General features: G+C 35.7%; 2 protein-coding genes and 2 pseudogenes across 2 annotated transcripts; 1 reads left to right on the top strand and 3 right to left on the bottom strand.

Moving 5' to 3' along the window:
- Nucleotides 1-5,936: 5,936 nt before the first annotated feature.
- LOC149242914 (germination-specific cysteine protease 1-like) lies at nucleotides 5,937-7,358 on the bottom strand. Its single transcript, XM_089367727.1, has one exon. It carries the CDS (start codon nucleotides 7,155-7,157, stop codon nucleotides 6,618-6,620), a length of 540 nt encoding a protein of 179 aa, XP_089223853.1. The 5' UTR covers nucleotides 7,158-7,358; the 3' UTR covers nucleotides 5,937-6,617.
- Nucleotides 7,359-8,265: 907 nt separating this feature from the next.
- On the bottom strand, nucleotides 8,266-9,501 carry LOC149242913 (chaperone protein dnaJ 10 pseudogene; annotated as a pseudogene).
- A 7,354-nt stretch (nucleotides 9,502-16,855) lies between these two features.
- Nucleotides 16,856-18,888, top strand: LOC149242912 (uncharacterized). Its single transcript, XM_089371065.1, has 5 exons — nucleotides 16,856-16,975; nucleotides 17,577-17,819; nucleotides 18,071-18,156; nucleotides 18,307-18,398; nucleotides 18,554-18,888. The coding sequence occupies exons 1-5, from the start codon at nucleotides 16,856-16,858 to the stop codon at nucleotides 18,886-18,888; spliced, it is 876 nt and encodes a 291-aa protein (XP_089227191.1).
- A 2,871-nt stretch (nucleotides 18,889-21,759) lies between these two features.
- Nucleotides 21,760-23,191, bottom strand: LOC149242911 (F-box protein At1g10780-like; annotated as a pseudogene).
- Between the last annotated feature and the right edge of the window lie 1,793 nt (nucleotides 23,192-24,984).

Genomic DNA, 24,984 nt, shown 5'->3' with positions numbered 1-24,984 from the left:
ACACATTGATTTACCTCAACAAATGCAACCCTAATGTTGAGTTGCTTCCCTTTCCTACTTATTAGATCACGCTAGTTGAGGTGCAAGACATCCAATTAAGGTCGGGAAGGGTTCTTGAAAAACATAAATATTTCCTTATCACCATTAAGGAGGAAATGAAGGAGGGAAGTCCTGATCATACACATTATGATGCTACAATAAGACACACTTCTCAAAATTCAAAGCCTTTACTGTCTTCTAGTGCACCTCCCTATCTAGAGAGGTAAACCTTGGAGAACCTAACTAATGCCCTCAATTTGACCTGGTTTTTTAGCATAAAAACATCCATGTTAAGGTTCCCTTAATGCAAACTATAAATGATATTTCTATTTAAACTAAAACCAATAGGGAAATTTGGATAAAGAAACTAGGGAGGATGAGATTAGAACCACAGACTATTCGATTCGTTGGAAAAACATCAAATTTGATGATGACAAGCGCTTATAGGAAAATATATGAACCCTCATAGTCCAATTGTCTTAGTCCATATCCATGACACTCTTCTCCTTATTTTTTGAGTGAGTTGGACGTGCAATCATTGTTCTGACTAGAAAAACCATGGAACAACTACACTTGTTTTACCTCAACTCTACACCCACCATTTTGGAACCAGCAGATAGATCTAAACTTAGACTAAAGGTTGTGTTCGATGAAAAGATTTAAGTAAATGGAATATAGTCATTTAGAAATTTAATGTCCAAGCCCTAGGAGATTATTATTCAAAGTACCTCACTTTAAACCTATTATTAAGAAAATATTTTCTTTTAAATTTATTTGTTCAACATCATCAAATTAACACTCATTGCAAAGAAATCAATCAAGAATATCATTGTTACTAGGACCTATTGGGGTAAATAAGGGCCTAAAAGTTTGACCATAACAATGATTTGATAATTTGCATGATTTGATAATGGTGTCTTTGAACTCATGCAGAATTGGCATGAAATTATGTAAGAGTTGATTTGAATGGTGAGTAGAGGTTTTTGGGAAACGTAATAGGCTATGATCGGTTCCTTCAAGATCTAATTTGATAATGGTGCCTTTGAACTTATGCAAAATTTGTATGATTTGATAATGGTGTCTTTGAAATTATGTAGCATTTGCATGAAATTATGTAAGAGTTGATTTGAATGGTGAGTAGAGTTTTTTTTTGGGAAACATAGTAGGCTATGATAAGTTCCTTTTCAAGATCTTACTTGATAATGGTTTCTTTGAACTTATGCAAAATTTGCATGATTTGATAATGGTGCCTTTGAATTTATGCAGAATTTGCATGAAATTATGTAAGAGTTGATTTGAATGGTGAGTAGAGGGTTATTTTGGGAATATTTTCAATTATATTTTTAGAAATTTTATTGACAAAAATATCTTAGAAAAATTTATATTCATAAGAAAATCAACCATTGTATTTTTATTTTTTATTTCTTAAATTATTAGGCGAAGAGGCTCATTCTACAACCTAGTTTTTTAATTTTTTAAATTATTGAACTAAGAGACTCATTCTATAGCTCAGTATGATGTGTACCTCCCAATTTTTTAATTTTTTAAATTATTGAGCTGAGAGGCTCATTCTACAACCTAGTATGATGTGTAAGGCAAGAGACTCATTCTACAACCCAATATGATGTGTAAGGCTATCCTTCCATCATCAAAATTGAAATTTTGTTGAGGTTGATCAAAACAAAAAATCTAAAAAAACTAAAGAAAATAAAATAAAATAATTATACAAAACATTTGCTCATGAAAAAATTAGACCACTCTCAATTCATATAAAACAAGTATTTAAAATAAATCTATGCTAATTTAAAATAAATTTTAAATTTTAAATATATCTACTAAAAATGAATTTTAAATAATTTCTAAAAAAAGAAACCTAACCTCATCTTCATATGATTTTCTATCACCACCATCAAAATTCCACAAAGAAAATCATTACAAGAAACTAAAATAGATACAATTATTTTCCATGTGCATGAATGTTACCAAATCTACAAGCACTTCTACCTTTTGAATTTACTTAGAAATAACATAAACCAAAGAACCAGAGTTATCTTTTTAACTATAGAAGCTCATTACAAGAAACTAAAACAGATACAATTGTTCTCCCTTTGCATAAATGTTACAAAATCTACACCCACTTCTACCCTTTTCTTGCAAATTTCAACCAATCTGGGCGATCGTTCTAGAGCCGCAAAAGAGCATGCTGCAATGTACAGTGTGTTTGGATACAACAATATGATAGAGGATGAGGAAGTGCTTAATGGAGGACAAACATGTAGAGGAGAAAACAACTTTTGGATTCCCTATCGTAGACCGTGATATGATATGATAGTGCATATGAAAAAAATTCCCCCATTAGTCCTACTGCATTTTTATGGTAAGATTCATGAGTACCCTAATGCATTTGACATTTTATGTAAGAGTTATGATTACTCATCTAATGCTCAAAATATTAAACTATTTCTCACTACCCTTAACGAAACACCATTATGTTGGTTCATGGGGTTGGGAGGAAACATTATCTGGACATGGGATGGAATGCGTAGAACATTTTTTAAGAAAAAAAGGGAGTATTGGAAATCTTGGGATTTGATAGAAGAGATCTTTAAAATGGCACAAAGAAAAGATGAGAGTCTTGAAGACTATCTTGAAAGGTTTTTGTATAAACTTCAACGGTACAAGTAACATAAACTTAACTGTGATACTATTATGGTTATTTTTATAGGAGGTATTTAAGATGAATCTATTAGGATCTAGAAACACTTCTCAATTACATTTTGATCATATTTGTTATTTGTGCAAGAGATACTCTTGCAGTCAAGCAAAATTTGGAATAAGATTTAGAGATGTTCTTCTTAACAATGCCAAGTCCATGACTAGTGGTGTAACTAAAAATGAATTAGGAAATTAGAGAGCTTTAAGAGTGATTTTCTTGAAAACCTTTACTTACAACTAGATGTGTTTCAATTTAAAAAGAGGCAAGAAGAAGAGAGAGAAACACTTTCTATTTTATGGCTTGAATGTAGAAAAAAACACCCCTTACAAGAATGTCCTATAGATGTCACTAATGTGTGTTCTATTTGAGCAGAGAATCATACAACAAAGCATTGACTATTGTTACCTATCCTAGAAACATTGTACTATGGAGGAAGTCAAGTACTAGAGTAATTGCATGCAATGGGAGAAAAGAAGCCTTGGTAGCCTTAAGGCTTAAGTATACATTTTGATCCTACACCACATTATTCTAATTTCCTTGGACAACAAAATTCTTTTCAATTTTGGAATTATTTTATGCCTTAGCAAGGATACCCTCAATAACAAGTCCAAAATCATCGTTGGAAACAAGGGTGGCAAGAGCCCAATTATGAAACATGCCAAGCTTTTCCTACCCTATGCCACCATAATAATCATACTCCATGCCTTATCCATTATATCCACAAAATCAACTGCCCCGTTCACATTGCTTTACCTTAACAAATGCAGCCCTAATGTTGAGTTGCTTCCCTTTCCTACATATTAGATCACTCTAGTTGAGGTGCAAGACATCCAATTACGGTCGGGAAGGATTCTTGAAAAACATAAATATTTCCTTATCACCATTAAGGAGGAAATGAAGGAGGGAAGTCCTAATCATACACACTATGACTCTACAATAAAACACACTTCTCAAAATTCAAAGCCTTTACCATCTTCTATTGCACCTCCCTATCCAGAGAGGTAAACCTTGGAGAAACCTACCTCATGCCCTAAATTTGACCTGGTTTTTTAGCATAAAAACATCTATGTTAAGGTTCCCTTAATTCAAGCTATAATGATACTCTTATTTACACTAAAACCATTAGGGAAATTTGCATAAAGAAACTAGGGAGGATGAGATTAGAACCCCAAACTATTCAATTTGTTGGAAAAACATCCAATTTGAAGATATGAACCCCCATAATCCAATTGTCTTAGTCCATATCAATGACACTCTTCTCCCTATGTTTTGAGGTGCGATCATTGTTCTGACTAGACAAACCATGGAACAACTATAATTGTTTCACCTCAATCCTACACCCACCATTTTGGAACTAGCAGATAGATCTAAACTTAGACCAAAGGTTGTGTTCGATGAAAAACTTTAAGTAAATGAAATATAGTCATTTAGAAATTTAATGTCCAAGAAAATATTATCAAGAAAAATATTTTCTTTGTAATTTTTTTTTCAACCTCATCAGATTAACATACTCAATGCAAAGAAATCAATCAAGAATATCATTGTTACTAGGACCTATTAGGGTAGATAAGGGCCTAAAAGTTTGACCATAATAATGTATGTTAAGCCACTTCAAATTAATAGCTTCAAAAAATTATATCCATTCCACCCTTAATAGAGTCACACTACTTTATGTAAATGTCAAGCAAAAAAATCTGCTTTTGAAATTCACTCAACATGTGATTCAAGTGTATCTTTTGAATGACTTCATCTTCATGTAACCTTAGATAATGATCCTCATAGTAATATTTACAAGCATAATCATGAGCAAGTTGATATAGAACTTCACAATTGTTGCAAAAGTAATAATTTTCATCTAAATGAGATGTAAAGTATTTATAATCACAAGTAGAGACAAGTAGGAATTAGATATTCCAACACTCCCCCTTAATAAGTACTTGTCTCCATATCAATTTGCAAAATCTATTTGTGGTCAAATATACCAAAAAGAATATATGCTATGGGTTTTATTGGATCACCCTCAACCATGCCACCAAGGGCTTTTAGCCGCCAAGGCTAAATACAACAATGAAGGCTCAACAAAGCCACGAAGGCTCAAGTTAGCCACGAAGGCACTCCAGCCACTATGGGCCACAAACTTGCCACTAGGGCACTCTAGCCACTCTGGGCTACAAACCTGCACTCCAAAGACTTGACTCAACCATGTCGAGGGTTTTCTCGGCTAACCCTAAACCATGCCAACACGAATCTCTGTCTCACTTCACTCTTACATGTGGTTTCTGGCTTACCACAAACCGACATTGCAAATACAAAGTGGTTTTTAGATTACCACTAACTGTATGGGGATACACATGCCTGGCAAAGCTTACATTTCACACTCCAACTCTGGAGTTACTAGGTACATATATTACAAAGACCACGCCAAAACATCCTAGACTTGCTTACATTACAATTGTGATTCACATTACAACATAATAGAGTCTATTCCACAAACACAAACAAACTCACACTTTCACCTGGCTGTCCAACATAGTTTAATCGTTGTTGCTGCACATTTCATATTTTGGGCATTTTTTTCTTTGTCAATTAAATCTTGGAACTCCATGCTTAACCTGTAGCCATTTGTTAGAGTCGCTAATTCTAACAAAATAACTTTACCTAAATTGAGTTAGCTAGATTCAATAATTCACAATAATAATTCCAAAAAATAAAAAATAACTTTCGTATTAACCAAACATCAGATTTCTCTATCTCTCGAGTCTGATAAATTCTGAAGCCCAAGTGCAACATTGAACACCATTACAGCTCGAAGGACTTTGTCATTCCTCGCATTCAATGTCAATCCGGATTCCCGGAACTCTCCGATCCCTATTCCTGCAAATTTTGTCAAATGGGGAAGAAACGTGTTGGTTTTATTTTTATGCAAAATACCAAAAACAAATAATATAAAACACAACAGAGGCAATGCTCTGTTTCTTTTACTCCAGGAACTTTTGTGCACAGAGAAGATTAAAAAAAATTTCACAGAGAAACAGAGTATTTCAACACCATAAAAGATTTCTGAGAAATTGCTGGGTTTACTGCTGTAAATCCTCCATTCACATTTACTGGTGTAAAACAATTTTACATACTGCTGTAAAAACAAAACTTACAGACATACAAAAAAAACTCGCTCAACAATTTTCTTTATGCACTGCTGTGCAAAACCACACATGGTTTTTCCCTACACAAAAAAAATTACATCACCTGTTCTTTTCTTTCTACACACTGCTGTGTGTTTTTTTTTTTTTTCACCTATTACTGCACCATCAATCTATTTTTTTACGCTGCTGTGAACACACTGTCTTTACCTCCCGTGTGCAATACATAAAAGAAGTCAACACACTCAAAAACATAAAAGACTTATTACATACGTTTTCACATTTAATACATGCCGTATATAATAAATATATATAAAAGACATATATAATACGTGCCCATACCCATATTAAAAGGCCCACCTAAATCTACGTAGCACCATTAAATTCAATGACTCTCTCTCACCTACGGTGGTCAACCAAAAGTTTAATCCACGCAAGACTTGATTTGACGCAGGCCCGTGTGCAGGTTTAGAGATCGACGGTGGAGAAAGATGAGGGCAATCGGACGGCTCACAAAAATATCGGAACCCAGTTTGCTGCCCAACTTTAACGCCCGAGAAAATGACGTTGCGTTACGTCAGGGCTGAACCACGTGTCAGCTCCAAATTTTCTCGGGCCCTTGTGTACGAAAACCATTCTCTGCAGGAAGGCGGTCCGAGAAATCTTTAAACTGGTTTGTGGTTTTTGCTGGCGGTTTTGGGGAGCGTACGGCTGCGTTGAAATTAGATTTCAACAAAACGCTGGTCCATCTCTCTGAACAACTTCCACATGAACCCTGGTCCTTCACGGGAGCGCCACGGCTCCCTTTTGTCTCCAGTCAATGGACTCTGGCAAATCCTCGCTATCAGAATACCGGTATGAGCGCTGGGAGATCTCAGCAAGCGTTTCTTGGTATCCAACTTGGCACCCAGATATGTCGCCTTGAATTCCTCGCGGCTCAGATCCGCAAACTGGTTCAGAGCCAATTTGTAGGACCGACTCCCCTGGTTGTGCTCGTGAATATACAGAAAAATGTCCTTGAATACAGTGAACCTCTTCTGCTTCTCGTCCTTTCTGTCAACTCTGCTTCCAAGGTTACTAACGTGATCCCCGCCAAAAGACAAATGATTGTATTTTCCGTGGCCCAAATCCATCTCATCCTTTAGGTATTTGCTATTGCCAGGTTGCAAGAGGTCCCTCGCTATGCTCCAGGCTGACTCATACTGTTCACGCTGTTCATCATCTTCCATATATCCTCTACAGCGTCCACATGACGTGCTCATTGCTTCACAGCTTCCCTCCAAATTAAAATTCCTGAGAATAGCTGTACGGCTAGGATATGAAAACCAAGGTGCCAAGCAATTTGATCCAAAGAGAAATTTTCGAAGGAAACAAAGACTGCTGTATGGTAAGCAATGATTGGCAAATGTTCGAGGAGTTGAACTCAGCCTTTCAACATTGCTACCATGTTTTTTTTTCGAAATGTTTTTTCACACAAATTCCTTTTATTTCTTAACCGACTTAATAGGCTATGATCGGTTCCTTTTCAAGATCTAATTTGATAATGGTGTCTTGATCGGTTCCTTTTCAAGATCTAATTTGATAATGGTGTCTTTGAACTTATGCAGAATTTGCATGATTTGATAATGGTGTCTCTGAACTTATGCAGAATTTGCATGAAATTATGTAAGAGTTGATTTGAGCAGTGAGTGGAGGCTTTTTTGGGAAACGTAATAGGCTAAGATGGGTTCCTTTTCAAGATCTGATTTGATAATGGTGTCTTTGAACTTATGCAGAATTTGCATGATATGATAAGGGTGTCTTTGAACTCATGCAGAATTTGTATGAAATTATGTAAGAGTTGATTTGAAGGGTGAGTAGAGGTTTTTTGGGAAGATTTTCAATTATATTTTTAGAAATTTTATTGACAAAAATATCTTAACAAAATTTATATCCACAAGAATATTAATCATCGTTTTTTTTAATTATTAAGCTGAGACGCTCATTCTATAGCCTAGTTTTTTAATTTTTTAAATTATTGACCCTGAGAGGCTCATTCTACAGCCTAGTTTTTAATTTTTTAAATTATTGAGCTGCCAGGCTCATTAACCAAAATAATTTTTTTCCTTAAATCTAAAAAAATTAAATTAAATAATTATACCAAAAAATTTAAATAATATTAACTCATAAAAAAGTTTAATTAATCAACTCCCAATTAGTCAACTCCCAATTCATTTTAAATCAATATAGATATATGATAATTTAAAATGAATTTTAAATTTTAAATATATCTACTAAAAATGAATATTAAATAATTTCAAAAAAACATATGATTTTCTATCATCACCATGAAAAACTAAAATAGATACCATTATTCTCCATGTGCATGAATGTTACCAAATCTACAAGCACTTCTACCCTTTGAATTTACTTAGAAATAACATAAACCATAGAACCAGATTAACTTGTTGAAGCGCCGTTTTTTCTCGGAAGCTAAACCTAAACCAGAGAATCGGAGTTATCCTTCAACTATAGAAGCTTATTACAAGAAACTAAAACAGATTCAATTGTTCTCCCTTTGCATAAATGTTACCAAATCTACACCCACTTCTACCGTTTTCTTGCAAATTTCAACCAATCCGGGCGATCGTTCCAGAGCCGCAAAAGAGCATGCCGCAATTCTTTTTCTGGAATTCCACCTTTATTTTGTGGTTTCGCAGTTTGGAAAATCTTTCCCAGAATTCTCAAACCCTCCACACGAGCCCGAAGATCTTCTTTCTTTGCACTCTCATCTTGCAACACCGTGTGGCACACGTGTGAGACGGTTCGCACAACGTCAGGCGCATTTACTTCCCAAATTGAGTTGATAATCAATTCATCATACCATTCTGAATCATCTTCGCAAGAAACCTCCTTTGTAATGATGCCGAGTTGTAACCCTAGTATTGCAAAAACACCTGTTGTTGCTCTGACGAAAGATTTTATAAAATATACTTTGTTTCTGAACCATTCAAGTATAAATGGCACACCCAAATATATGACCCTCTTTCCAAGTTGCTCTGCCGCTTGTCTTTCATATATGTTCCCAATGGTCTGCACCACATTGCTTCCATTAGGGTTGAGCCGTTGAACCTCAGATTTAGCTAGTTGTATAAACCCTTCCTTGTCACCTTGTACATAACGATTAAGACGATCTTTCAAAATCTGTGCAAGTTTTTCTTCTCTTTCCTTTCGTGCACCCTTCATCTCTTCTAGTAGTTCACTGAGATATATCGGTTCACCTAGAGTAGATATCAGGAAATAAGCCATTGAAGCCAATGCAAGGTGGCCTACATAGTCTTCAAATAAATCACATCTAAACATAGTAAAGATTTCTGCTGTGTCTATCGTTGTTTCCATTGATAAACCTGCTTTTCCATGTGAGTCATGTAATACCCGCAGTTCTGGATCACTGAGAACTTGGTAAGCTTCTCCCAAGACCTGAAAATTTTCTGCAGCTTGAGGATTATTTGGGTTTTTATCAGGATGAACTTGCCTGCCCTTCCTGTAATAAGCTTTCTTGATCTCCGCTTCAGTGGCCTCGGGACTGATTCCTAGCACGTCGTAGTAACCGGTTTCCTTGACCATTTTTACAAATCACCCACAGATTCAGATGCGAAATTGATGTCGTTTGCGAACTTTGCTCGTTCAGAGAAAGTGGATGAACATTTTTTTAGGGTTACAGATCAATGTATTGGAAATTGTTGGGAGATTGAAAGTGGTTGAATTTTCTACCCATTGAAATTGTTGAAAATTGAATTGATGAAAGAATGGAATTCCCAATTTCTACCATTTTCACTCTATACAATTACTATGAATGGAAGCTGATGATTTTGCTTCATATCCGGAGCAAAGGGTTGGGATCAAAACTGTCATGCAACCATATACATCTTCAATCCCTATTGAATGAGGAGTTACATCTAAAAGAATTGTCTCTAGAATTCTCTTATGACCCAAGTTGAGTGCAATCCTTGAATGACTTTGACAACTTAGAAGCCCTTGGATCACGACTACTTCAGCCATAGGTTAGGCGTGTTAGACATTTCCTTTCAAAAACGGAGTCGTCTACTGGGCGGAGGAATTGTTGGGACAACCAAAAGTGACCGGAATCTGGGCAAATTTTTTTCAAAAAACCTTGTAGAGGCAGTGTTTGAATCGTGTTTTTGATGGTGGAAATGGATTAAGCGCCATCAAAAACATCTAGGACACCTAAAATTTTGAAGTTTAACAACTATAACTTGGATTTACAAAAATCCTTATCAGCTTTTCTCTAAATATAACCGGAATTTCCCTAACTTTCTAGGCAATTCCTCGGGCTAGTTAAACTATAGCTTCAAAAACTCAAGAATATGATGATGTAATCTTTTATCTCATGCACTATTTACTTTTGTAAACATTTTATATATAAAATAATATCATATTCTATATTAGAGATGAAGAAGCAACATAAATAAAATTACTTCTTAAAAATAAATAACACATTTGTATAATTTAAATAACAAATGAATAACACATTTGTATAACTTTTTGATTTCAAATGCATTTGATATTCAATTTTTTAATTGGAGCACCATTTTTTTAGCAAAGTATTTTTTTAATCACTTATAGTATAAATAAGGTGTTGCAAATTAAATTAACATAATTTTAAAAAATGTCATCTAAAACTTATAAGCCACTTACGTGTTAAATTTAAATTAATGGATTCACAAGCCACAAGCTTTGTAAAGACGACATAAAAGATACAAAACCCCAATAATCAATTAATGAAAGATATGTTAAAGAATAAGTAAAAATGGAAAAAAATTTTAACTGGACATTTTTTTAATAACAAATAGAATGACCAATTATTAAAATTTTAAAAGTACTTTTATATAATAGTTATAATAGTTATAATTTTTTTTTCTCTGAAAAGACTAAAATCTATTAACTGAAAAGAGGAATAATTTTACAAGGAGTTGAGGCCTCAGAGAACAGAACTCGAGAGCACTCAACACAGCATAACTGCCCCAGTATAAAAGGAACCTGGGGAGACTAGTTACAAAGAGCTAGAAGACAGATATAGAACCCAGAGATAGACCCGTAGAACGTAGGTAGAAACATGACAGCAAAAAATCTTAAGTACTTCGCAAACTAGACGGTAATTAAACATTCATTGCCCTGAAGGGAGACAAAAACATCAGGTTGAAGATGCTGAACCCTAATTGTAAACATAGTTTCTTGGAAGTAGTCAGCTGAGCGATATCAAAACCAAAAAGGGAGAAAAAACAGACCCAGGTGGCGTTAAACTTCCACATCCTCACCAGGAGTCTTCTCCGCTACCAGACACGCACTGCCAATCCTCAAATTTTCATTGCCATCTGTCTCACTTGCTGGGTTCGCCAAGGAATGACTTGTAGCTCCAGAAGTCCCTTCCCCGGCCACTGGATTTATGTCTGCAAGAGGCGGAATGATTCTGGGAATTTCATCCTGACCAAACTTATCATTCATCCGATTCTCCTGGCTTCCCTCATCCATTAAATGCTCACTGCTTTGAGAAGGATCAGGAGCCATGCATGACAGAGGAGAGATTTGATTTTCTTCTTCCGAAAGGATTATAGTGATATGAGCAGTAATCAGAGGCCTATTCAGATTGCTTTGGAATTTAAAATGCGTGGTTTGGAAAGCACTATTTGGAATTGGCTTGCGCACAGGGCTCGGAGGAGGCACATCCACATGAGAGGAGGGAAGATTGATAGGCGACTGATCAGGGTCCACAGAATGACTAGCGGTCGGATGTTTGCCGCTTCCACGACGCCCCCCGGAACGATTCCTCCCACCCTGGCGAACCATTATGAAGAGCGAAGGGGAAGGCACAGAGAAACCAGAGACAACGACAGGGGGATAAAATGATTGACACAGAGACCGAATCAAATGCACAGAGAATGCCCGAGACAGAGAAGAAACTCGTCCAGTTCTAAATTCAAGAGCTTTAGAAAGCTTACCCCTTAAAGCCGTGCTAATCCTGCCGCGGGGAACCTTAGCATAATAGTACCTCTTCCAGAAAAACAGAGAGCCGGCCTGGAGCTTGCCTCTGTTTGCAGAGTTCTGCCTGTCACCAAAAACCACATCAAACCAAGGCCCGGAACAATAAGACTGAGCGCGAGGTGTGAAGAGAACAAACAAGATCGCCATGATTATAACAACCACAGTTTTGCTTTGAACAGTGCACTCCATTAATGCAAAAATCCTGCAATATCCATCCTTAATAATGTTATCCCTCTTGCGCGAGGTGAGAACCTGGGAAGCCACGCTGCCCTGCAGCTGGCAATACCTGGTCTTACAATCTATCATGAATGTCATTAAATCCGTTTGTGTCACCCGCATCCGGGGAGTTATAATTATTTAATTTTAAAGTTATGGTTCAACTAAATTGATGTATGAAACCTCTTTTTTGTAAGATAAGACAATTATTCTAAATGTTTTTATTATTTAATTAAATGTATTTGATTATGCTATATGTGGAGTAACTCAATAAATGGATAGCTTTATTTATTTTTCCAAATTAGATAAGAATTTTGATTAAATAGCTTTCTCGAGATTCAATTGAATTTTAAAAGGGCATAGTCTAATTAATAGATTAAATAACTTTTTTGTGCATAATCCGCTAATACAATTTTGAACAAGATTGTGATTTCTTATTGTTTAAAATGCATTTTTTAATGCATAAATAGATCCATTGCCCTAAAAGATCTTTGAGGCACTCAAACTTTATAAATGAAATAACTTAAACTTATAATTCTTAAAAATTTCTACAATACTTTGAGAAAAATTGACTAGAAAAAATGTTTGGAAAAAAAGTCATTTTGTCTATTAGTTAAACTAATTATTTTATATTTTTATTTATTCACATAATTTAACTAATTTCCATTAAATCTTGACTCTGGACCTAAAGTCAAAATTAGTCGTTAGTCAAAATAGTCGTTGGAGTCTCTGCTCAGACTATTTAACATGCTAAGCTGGATCTGTTTCTTCAACTTGTCCTGACGATGAACCACACTTGTTGGTTCGAAACGCGCCGACAAATGATTTATCTTGTGATTTACGCCGAAGAATTTCTCGTAAACCTGATATGGATCACAGAAGCCTCAAGTTAAACTAATTGTTTAAAAAGGATATGAATCATTAAATTTTAGAAATAATAAAATAAGGAGAAGTACTTGGGTCTGACAAAAATGAATTTACACACAAAAATATAGTGTGTCCACTTATTAACTTACGACTACGACATAAAAAATTAACTCATCAAAAACATTGGGTTAGTCCCTTGTTAACTTATTCATAATACATTAAAAAATGAGTCCATTAAAAAAGTTGAGTTTATCTACATATTAACTTACTTCTATCTAAAAAGATAGTTTTTTTTGTAAGTTTGGTAATTGTCCACTTATTAACTTACTACTACGACTTAAAAAAATAACTCATCAAAAACATTGGGTTAGTGCCCTTGTTATTACATTAAAAAACAAGTCCACTAAAAAAATTGAGTTTATCTACATGTTTTTTTTATCGGTAAAAGACTATCTAGACTATTATATTATATTTACATGTAAACTTTACAAACAGCGAGACAGGCTTTCCAGGGCCAGCAGTTGCACCTTGGATAGCTTAGCTTTGAAACAAAAAGCTCCCACGCAGGGGCAGCACCTACAGAACTTCCAAAATCACCTACAAGACTAACAGAGTCCCTCCAAAATCTAATCGCCGCTGGAGGCCCAAAAGACATGAGTAGCAGCGTGCTAAGGGGCCTCATTGCGCTTAACAGACCCATGACTGCCCACGCAGGGGCTTTCGACAGAAACTGACTGTGTGCCATGGACCGGCAAGAACCAAACAGTGTTGAAAATTGACAATAGACCCGACAAACATAAACCAGACAGACATAAGTATAAACTGCCAGCCAACAAACATAGTGATATCCGGAACCGACATACCCGCAGAAGCTTTAATCCTGGATTCGGGCTGAGAGAGGAGGGCGTGTGTTGAGTCGGGCTTCAGAGTCCTGGTCCTCACAGAGACTTTTGTCTTCCACAATGTAGCACCACCCCCGCCCCTCAGGGACTCCTTCCCACATCGCCTTCCATTTGTCCTCAGCAATGCCCTGAGGTGCCGACCCCATTGGATTTGAGGTGCCTTGCATAATCTCCTTCCCCGAAATGCCTGCCTCAATCGGGGGCAACACAGCAGGGCTATCCTCACCAGAGCCTCCTGGAGGCTTCTCCAACGTACCCAGAGGATTTTCAGCTTCATTTCCTTCAGGGATTTTGGTGAAAAGAACTGAAATGTGGGCGTTGACTCCTGCATTGTCTGCTGAGCTGCCCAGAGTGAACACCACGGAGCCGAATGCCGGAAGCACTGGCCCTCCCTCGCTAGAGCTACCGACCTCCAAGAATTGCCCGGCTGGGAGTTGTGTGGCTCTTGCCCGCCTATGACAGTAGCAACAACAACAATGGTGGTGTTCATCTACTGCAGGGGGTCGAGAGGAAGATCCTCTCCATGGTCCTCGTCTGCTAGGCTGTCGCTCCCGTAATTTGGCCATGTCTTCTTCGCTGCCACCCTCAAATACCTGAGAGAATAGGTGAGAATAGGCACAGTGCAGATTTCGCCCCAATCCCCACACTAGTGAGACAAATTCTGAGCGACTTCCTCCTGCGAGAGAGTTAACACTTCTCGCTTCCAGTTGTTCCAGAAATCTCTCGAATTGCACCCCCTTCCTACAACAGCAGCATGAATTGCAGCAGCAAGAGGCTTCAACATCCATCGACTCGAAATTTCTCTGCTCTCGCACCCTTCGAACCTCGACATGCCAATGAACCTGCGTCGTCGCTCCGGTCCATTGATATTGAATTCCATTCCTTCGTTGCAGGCGTGCATTAACTGCCTTCTGCGCCACCATCGAAAACCTCTGTCTAACATTGAATGCCCATCGCTTCGATGCTGAGCCATTAAACCTTGACGACGTTCTACCATGGAGTCGTAAGGTTAACACGGGGCGGCACATGCTGGGCATGTGGCACGCCCCCCCTTGACGTATCATCACCCGCATCCGGGGAGTTTATCTACATGTTAACTTCTATCTAAAAAACAATATTTTTTTGTAAGCTTGGTAAGACTACATCTTCATCATGTCCAATTTCTCACCCCGATTGGGGGATAGCACAAGATTTGAACTCAAGACTTCCGGTTGGGTGAAACTTCATTTCCACGACCATTGCCAATTAAGCTACCCCAAACAAAGTAAATTAAATTTAATAAAAAAATTTACAAAAAATTATAATTATATCTAATTAATAAAAATTATGCATCATTTTAAAACATTTAATTCTTATAAATCTTAAAACATAATACTCTTTTTCATTAAAAATAATAAATAATTAGTTAAGTTTGTCCACTCATAATCAATAGATAAAATCAATTTTTTTTAATGATATTTTTATTAAATTTATAAAAATATATATAAACAAATATTATTTTATTATTTTAACATATTTTAAAATAATAAAACAATTTTGTTATATGGTATTTAAAAATGAATATACCCCCTTATTAAGTAATCCAAAACTTTTACCTTGTGTTTGAATTACATTTAAGTTAAAAGGGTTATATGTAAGTTAATTACATTTAATTTACCATATTAATTTATCGTTCAATTTTGACAAAAATCCCATTCAAAGGTTGAATTTGAACTTATGTTTGACATTTATGTTATAGTTGGGTCGTATTATGTAGTTTAATATCATGGAAAAAAAAATGAGTCTCTCATCCAAACATATGAATTTGTCATGCAACATTCATTCTTCACTAAGTTTTATTGCATAAATTTCAAACGCATGACGTGTCAAAAATGTGTTATACGTCATATCAGAAAAAGCATTGAATTTAAAATGTCCTCAGCCACTTTTGTTATTCTAGGGTTGGATTACTCTAACTTATGAGGCGTTTGTACATAAAATGATTTTGAGAGCATCATTATGAGGCACTTTTACATAAAATGACATCATTGTATTTTATGATCTCAAATATTTTATATTGTTGGTCTTAATTATATTTATGTAACCCAACTCATTTTTTAGTTTAGGTGCTCACTCATCTGACAACATTAAGAAGGATGTTAAAATGGGTTTTAAGGTTTTCTAATGTCCTCATGTAATTTTGTACTTAGTGTCATTGCGAAGATCATGGTAATGTCATTTTTTTGGGTTTTATATAAGTAACATGGTCTCACTAGATTTTTGTAATATTGCACATGTGCACATGGAGATAATTTTGGGAGTTAATTGGGGAGTAGTCTAACTAGGCAGAGGAATTGCTTGGATTACGTTCCCGCCCGGAAAATCTTCTGGCTCCAGCCATCATTCCTCCAACCCCTCCAACGCGCTCCGTTTCTAATTTGACTGTCACAATCTGTCAGAATCAAAATCTTACTGACCCGATCGGTCACATCCTCCGTCCAGTCAGGCGACCCTACTCAACGCATTAATGCAATGAATGTGGCGGGTGGTTGGATTGAATTTAAAACCAGAGACAAAAATGGGCCGCGCCAGAACTCCTCGATCTCCCACTGCGCTAGAGCTCCTCGGCCTCCTACCTCCGTGCTTCTCCAAACCTCGTCGACTTCCTTGTGCACATCTTGAACTGTAAGTATGCAATAGAATTGAATGCATCAGACTACTCCAAAAGATCGAGCTCTGCACTTTCCACATTCTTCAAATTTGGGGTTCTCAGTTTCTGTATCAGTAATGCTGTAGAATACGGTTGCTGTGAAAGAAGGGGCTTTGAATCTTTCATCAGTGGTGGTTGAGGGTTAGAAATAAATTGTGTGTTGCGGGGCTTGTGGCTTTGATTTGTTTGGTGGGAGAAATTGGCTTTTGGGGTTCTTCGATCCCAATGCCAGATTGCGTACAACATGTCTAATTGTTTAGCTTATGAAATGCCTGCCTCTCATACGAGAGCTTCGTTGCAGACGAATCTGGAGTGCTTTTTGGAACGCACTACACCAATCATGCCAGTTCAATATTTGTCCAAGGTAAGGCTCATCATGCTTTTGAGCATACTCTCTTATCTGATGCAGATAAATGATCAAAATAAGGGTTTATCTATGCAACCAAGAGCCTTTTATCTGCAATCTAATTTTGTGAAAATTAATCGGCATTATTTGCCATGTAATTTTTGTCTAACCTTTAGTTTGCAGAGCCTTTTATCTGCAATCTAATTTTGAGAAAATCAATTGCTTTTATTTACCATTTTAAGAGTCATTTATCAAAATTTAGCCCATATAATCAATGGGATCATGATGTTCAGTGATGAAAGCAGTAGAATGCGAAGCGAGAACCCACCAAGGTTTGATTCCACTTTTTGGGGTTGGGGTTGGGGGATTTTGAGGGAAAAGTGCGTAATAATCAGTAATGTCACATGTTTCGGTCGTATCATGTTGTGAAATGCTTGGCATGCATAACATCTTAGTCCGTTGCAGTTAATACTAGATTCTTTTTTCTGCCTTTAATTTCTTTTAGAGGTTTGATTGTTTGATTTTCTAATGACACTTTGATTAAAAAAACATCTCTTCAAGATTCTACATTGAACAAGTGGTGGCAGCCCTCTGAAGTAGAGTTTGCAGAGTATTTCAGCCTTGGAGATCTGTGGAGGATTCGAGTAGTGATAGTGAAAGTGGACATGGTACTGAAAGATATTTAAGCTTCAGAAGTGAATCCTGCAATTCCAGTGAAAGAGTAGGAGCATGGGATGTTGTCTTCAAAGATTTTGGGGCCGATCCTGATCATTTATGGCATCTACAAGATCGACTTGGGCACCTGTGTTTCCAGTATTTTGAGCGAGCGTTGCCTTATGGAAGAGTCCCTCTAATGGAAAAGGTAGATGCTGTGTTACCTGAAGAGAAAATCCTTCACTTATTTCTACGATTCCTTTGTTTATCTATTGTAAAGCCTTCTGAAAACATTTCAGTGAATTTTCGAGGCAAGACAAGTGTGAAGAAAGATATTGAATTTATTGCTTAAGATCTTAGAAGTTAATGTTCAAGTAGATCTCTTAGTTGGCTTCTTCTTCTGTTCCTTTCGGCATAAAATTCTTTTTATTCTCATTTAGTTGTACTTTGCTCCTGCAGGTCAATCAGTTAGCACGTGGATTTCCAGAATTGGTTTCTTTAAGAAGCGTTGATCTTTCTCCAGCAAGTTGGATGTCAGTTGCATGGTAAATTTTCTGCATCTTATTGTGAAATCATTTGACGGTTACTTATATCGTAGATTGCATCACATATGCTGAAAGCTTTCAATTTTCAACATTAGTATTATGGTGAAATATAGCCCTCTAAGAAATTGGGATTTATGTTCTGGATTCTAGGTATCCTATTTATCACATTCCAACGGGGTGTACTGTTAGGGATCTCTCGGCCTGCTTCTTAACTTATCATACATCGTCTCTCTCCTTCCAAGGTATGTGATAGATACTGTATTTTGAAATAGTCCTTTGCTGATTTAAATTGTTCAAGTAATTCCATTCGGCTTAATATGATATCAGAAGCAAGTGAAAATCAATTTTTGAAAATAGGAAGCCTGATGTGGACTCTTGGATCTCAAATTTGTTGCAGAGAATGAGATTGGACAAGGTGATACTGAGTCTGGATCTGGGACTGAGTTTTCTGAAAAGAAATCTAAGGATTCCCAATGCATAAGTCTTCCTCCATTTGGACTAGCCACATACAAAATGCAAGGAAGAATTTGGACTTCTACTGTGAGTGCTAATCAACAACGAATTTTCTCTCTGTTAAGATCTGTTGATTCCTGGCTAAAGCAGCTAAGAGTTAGGCATCCAGATTTTGAATATAATCATAGCATGTGTATCACAAATGCTATCCTTATTTCATATGATATCTCCATCGCTTTTATTATTCCTGATCATAAACCCAACAATGGCAGGTTTTGAAATGATTGTTGTTTTATTGAAAAAAATTGTTGTATAACCTCATGAATTCTGTCCTTGATTTATGCTAGACATTTTTACAAAATTTATGGCTTTATAACTTATTTGGGATGGTTTTGGCCTATTGTAAAATATGTTTGATCATTTGTTTTAAATAATTTTGGGTGTTATGCATTATGGATCTTCTCTATTTGATATCCATAATAATTACAAATCTTGCTACTAATTACATATCTCTAATTGGTATTTAATCTAGATATATACTCTTGCTTTCTTCCACTTTCCTTGTGTGTTTTACTAGATTTTTAGTTTGAACCATATTGAATTTTGAAGGTGTTAAACCTAAAACCAAACCATATCGAATTCTGATGGTGATAAACCTAAAAAACATTGCAAACTCTCACAGTACAAATGAACATTCCATATCATTAAATGATTATCTTTTATATATTTGTTCTTTTAGAGTTTGGATGTAGGTTTTAGTTAAGCCAAAAATATTATTTACAATGCACTCTCAAATGGTCATCTTTTACATGTCTATCGACCATTCTCTTAATAATTATCACTTGCAATATTTGTCCCTCAAAGTATATAGGTGTAGCATTTAGTTATAGAAATAGATGATTTACAATACCTTCTTTTACACATTTGTCCACTGTTCACCTAATAATCATCAATTATGTTAAATGATAAAATATGATAGAGCTCTTACACTTAAGGAATTTCAATTGAGCACTTTTTAGAACTAACCTTTAATGTACTAAAGTTGAGTTTAGAAATCAAGAATTTTCACCGTTTGAACTTAAAAGTAATTTAATTATAGATTTGAAGATATAGTCCATTATCACAACTTGAGATGGCTAAGCTTTTCTCTACTCTACTTGAGCTTATACATTTCAAATTTGGGAATTATTGATTGCAAATGAGTTTATTTGATATAGCAAGGCCTATATGGATGCAAATTTCATTGAAGAAGTCTACACTAAAGACCTTAATTGATTTTGTTGCATATCTTCTTGAAAAAATCCTTGAAACCCTCTCATATATCTCCTTCTCCTTATTTCATTTTTATGTCTTTAAATTTTAATTTTAAATTCAAACGTACAGTAGAGCATCAATAACATTTGGCCATTTTTTTTATCATTGTAAATTATAACCAACCTCATAGGCTAACATGAGGCTCTTAGGCCTTATTAAGTCAACTTCATGACTTCACCAAACATGTAGATATTTTGTTGTCCAAATTTAACTACCAAGAATTTTATATTTGTTAAGTTCATGAATGCACAATATGATGTGGTTTGCAATTTATTTTTATATATTTTTGAAAGTAAGCCTACTAGGTATTTTAAGTTTTTAGTTCGGTTTATTACTAGTTAGAATAATTTCGAAACAACATTCAAAATTAAATTTGGTTATAAATAAATTATCTTAACAATCTAAGTATTAGAGTCATCTAAAATGAAAATGGAAAATAGGTAAGGTTTGAATCAATATAAATTGCATAAGTACAATTCAACATCACAATTTTATCATTTTTCATTGTCATATTCATGAAACTACCTTGGATGAAACATTTGAGATTCAAAAGGTGAAAAAGGAGATAGTGAACATACAAGTAAATATTGGTATTGAAGATAATAATAATTCATTTATAATGAACTTAGGGAGGATAATATGGGGGTGCTTAGAAAAGTACTTGTTACTGCAAAATCTAGCGAGCCTAGTGCAAAGACTTATTAGACAACTTATCTCTTGTAACAATAAATAGATTAGCCACCATTGTCGTCTCAATGATGTCTCTCTTTCTATTTTGTGATTGTATGTTATTCTCATAGGGGAGGTTTCCTTGGCAAAGCTTAGAGGTTAGATGACTAGGGCTTCAAGCTAAATGGCTCTCGAAGGATCTTGTAGATAAATCATCTAGAAAATTCTTCAATAAAAGAGGGCTCAAGGGTGATTGGAGTCTAATGGTTATGGGAGAAGGTAATGACAAAGCCTTGGATAATAAGATGAGAGTTACAAATGTTCAAGCACACTTTCCAACAACAATTTTTTTTCAATAAAACAACTAATAATTCCAAAACCTGCCATTACTAGGTTTATGATTAGGAAATAATAAAAGTAGTGGAGAGATCATATGCAATAAGGATGGCATCTGTGATACACAGGCTGTGATTACAGGCAAAAATAGTGTCTCCTCCAAATATGATGCTATCCAATATTTTCCAAATAGCAGTGATTCTGCCTCCAACAGAAATCCATCCAATGGTGATCAAACTGTTTATAGAGGTGCTCTCTTTAAAACTCTATTGAAGATAGAAACTAAAAATGAAACCTAAACATGATTTCCTAATATCTTGAAGCTCTATATCAAAGAGAAGGCAAAATGACAACTTAGAAGTGCCAAAATGTATAACTTCTGTATATTACCATATCCATCTCAAACTCAAATGTGACAATCAAACCGATAATTATAAGAGCACATTAAATCTACTTCAACAATAAAAGTAAATAAGATGCAACTAAATTCTGATTCTTAAATAATTGCCAATTTGAGATTTACGTAATAAAGCACATCAACTGTATTTCCCAAAAATAGGATAGGCACCTTAATCTCTGATGCCCCAAGTACAAAAATCATAACTCTTTAAACCATAGGATTGTGTTGCTTCTAGAACCTCCCATAAGAGGTAAGCCAAAAACATCAAGCATTGAAACCCTGAATTGATTCCCAAAAATAGGGTAGGCACCTTAATCTCTGATGCCCCATGTACAAAAATCATAACTCTTTAAACCATAGGATTGTGTTGCTTCCAGAACCTCCCATACGTGGTAAGCCAAAAAAGTTAAGCATTGAAACCTTAAATTTATTTATTCAATTGTGACAACCTGATTGCTAAGCTTGAACCTCATAACCTGCTCAAAGAATTTGTTTGCAGTTTCTTGGAAGTTCTTCATTTGGGAAATTCGTATAATCAATTCTTTTAGTTTTGGGGTGTATTTGACTAAGGACATTAATGTATTCATTTTATGTTCAACATTCAAAGGTGACCTCACTGTAATCAAAATATTTTCTAGAGAAGGTATCGTGAACAAGGAGTCCAACTGCAAGATAAAAAATACAATTTTAGAAGAAAAAAATAATATAAATATTTCATTAAGCTTTCTATTTTTCCAACAAAAACACTAACCGAAATATAAAATGAAAAGATAGCAACCAACATCCCAAACAATATGTTATAATTTAGAGATAAACAAGCTTACTTGTGCCAAGTTGTTTCTTTGTGACAACCCAACAAATGTGACGCCATGTACTTCAAAATTGGTTAATCTTGGATGGCTATTGAAAAAATAAAAAAAGTCCATCTCATTTACTTTGCTCGGGAAATAAACAATTTGAAATATTTACAAAAGCAAAATAAGTGAGACATCAAAATAAAAACATGCATTTAAAAGAAAACGAAATGAAACAAAAGAACCAAAAGAAAATATGTAAGAGCATCTAAAAACATAATCTATAAACCTGCATTGTTTGCTATTGAAAGTCACCTTAGGGAGTGAATTCCCTTTATACAAATCCAAGCAGCTCCTTGTACTTCAAAGGATTGAAGTTTGGAAGCAGTTATGTTGACAGAGCAATCACCTATACCATAAAAATCCAGTCTGCACTGCTCTAGAAGCTGTAAATCAATGATCACAACTTTGACACCATCACAGCCTAGCAAAGCCAAACACTTTAGCATTGAACATGCATGAATGATGCTGGATAAAGAAAAATCACGTGTACGAATACCAACAACTTCCATTGTATGAAGGCTCATGAAAGGGCTCCAATTTGGTGCTTGTGATAGATGAACACCCCGTAACTTGAGGCTTTCAAGATGAGGCAAGGAATAAATGTAATCAACCTTAGTGGGAAAATTAGGTACAAGACCTTTTACTACAAGATTATCTAGTGAAAGTTCCAAGTGATTCAATGAATTGCATGTGTGACAACCAAGCTCGTACGCTATTCCCAGAAAAATGGCAATAAACAAATAGCCCTTCCAATGCAGATGTTGAAAATACAATGCGGCTTACAACAACATCTAACACAGTCAATCTCTCATCACAAACACTTCTCAAAAAATAAAGGCTGCGAATGTTTCTCATTGCCTCTCTCCATTTTTTACTAACACAACAACACATGGCCACATCTCTGGCATTCTTGACAAATGAGAGCATGTGCTGCACTACTGCATCAGGGCAACACATCCATAATCCCCCTCAAAGAATCATCATCGATATCCATGTTGTCAGTCATTGCAAAGGTTGTTTTTTTCTCACAGACACCTCTCAGGAATCTGACAATAACCCAACAATGTCAACCTCCTAAAAACCAGTCCTTGGATTTGTACTATGGAAAATTTTCTCTTCAGGCCTTTTTATGAAATACTATTGAATTTCAAAGCTGCTATTAATGAAGACTCTTTTTTCATGTATATAGAGAAAGGAACATGTTGGCAGATCCCCTCTCTAAAGATGGTCTACCCATGGCTCCAGGAGTCTCCTTTTCCATGTATATAAAGAAAGGAACATGTTGGCAGACCCCCTCTCTAAAGATGGTCCACAGATGGCTCCAGGAACTTGGCATTGGTGGGACCATCAGAAAGGTTTCCTTGCTAAAGCCTTTTTTTCTTTTCTTTCTGATCTTCAAGTCTGAGTTGGTGCTCTGTCTAAATATGGATGCATGACCTTGCCATTGGTGGGACCATCAAGAAGGTTTCCTTGCTTAACATGATCCTAGTATTTTTTCCTGATCGTCAAGTTTGAGCTGGTGCAATGATTACTTGCTGCCATTTTCTTGTAGATATGAAAAGACCTTGCCATTGGTGGGACCATCAATAAGGTTTCCTTGTTGAACATGATCCTAAGATTTTTTCTTGATCGTCAAGTTTGAGCTGGTGCCATGATTACTTGCTGTTGTTTGCTTGTAGATATGAAAAGGTTTATGGATGATTTGGTTAAATGACAATCACTTTACACAAAACGCAAAATTCACAAAAGGAACAATTTTTTTTTTAGGTACAACTTTATAATAATAATTTTGCTAAAAAAATATTCGAGATGTGAACCTCACCTGAAGTTTGAAGACGATAAATAGGATACCTAGAATCCAGAACATAAATCCCAATTTCTTAGAGGGATATATTTCACCATAGCACTAATGTTGAAAATTCAAAGCTTTCAGCATATGTGATGCAATCTGCGATATAAGTAATCGTTAAATGATTTCACAATAAGATGCAGAAAATTTACCATGCCACTGACATCCAACTTGCTGGAGAAAGATCAACGCTTCTTAAAGAAACCAATTCTGGAAATCCACGTGCTAATTGATTGATTTGCAGGAGCAAAGTACAACTAAATGAGAATAAAAAGAATTTTATGCCGAAAGGAACCGAAGAAGAATCCAACTAAGAGATCTACTCGAACATTAACTTCTAAGATCTTAAGCAATAAATTCAATATCTTTCTTCACACTTGTCTTGCCTCGAAAATTCACTGAAATGTTTTCAGAAGGCTTTACAATAGATAAACAAAGGAATCATAGAAATCAGTGAAGGATTTTCTCCTCAGGTAACAGAGCATCTACCTTTTCCATTAGAGGGACTCTTCCATAAGGCAATGCTCGCTCAAAATACTGGAAACACAGGTGCCCAAGTCGATCTTGTAGATTCCATAAATGATCAGGATCGGCCCCAGAATCTTCGGAGACAGCATCCCATGCTCCTACTCTTTCACTGGAATTGCAGGATTCACTTCTGAAGCTTAAATATCTTTTAGTACCATGTCCACTTTCACTATCACTGCTCGAATCCTCTAGAGATCTCTGAGGCTGAAATACTCTGCAGACTCTACTTCAAAGATCTGCCACCACTTGTTCAATGCAGAATCTCGAAGAGATGTTTTTTTGTCAAAGTGTCGTTAGAAAATCAAACAATCAAACCTCTAAAAGAAATTAAAGGTAGAAAAAAGAATCTAGTATTAACTGTGAGGGACTAAGATGCTATGCATGCCAAGCATTTCACAACATGATACGACCGAAACATGTGA

Source organism: Pinus tabuliformis, chromosome 8 (genome assembly GCF_031772625.1).
Source record: "Pinus tabuliformis cultivar Carrire ecotype Pingquan chromosome 8, CPIR1, whole genome shotgun sequence".
In the NCBI taxonomy this organism is placed as follows: Eukaryota; Viridiplantae; Streptophyta; class Pinopsida; order Pinales; family Pinaceae; genus Pinus; species Pinus tabuliformis.
This window is presented reverse-complemented; position numbering and strand designations above follow the sequence as displayed.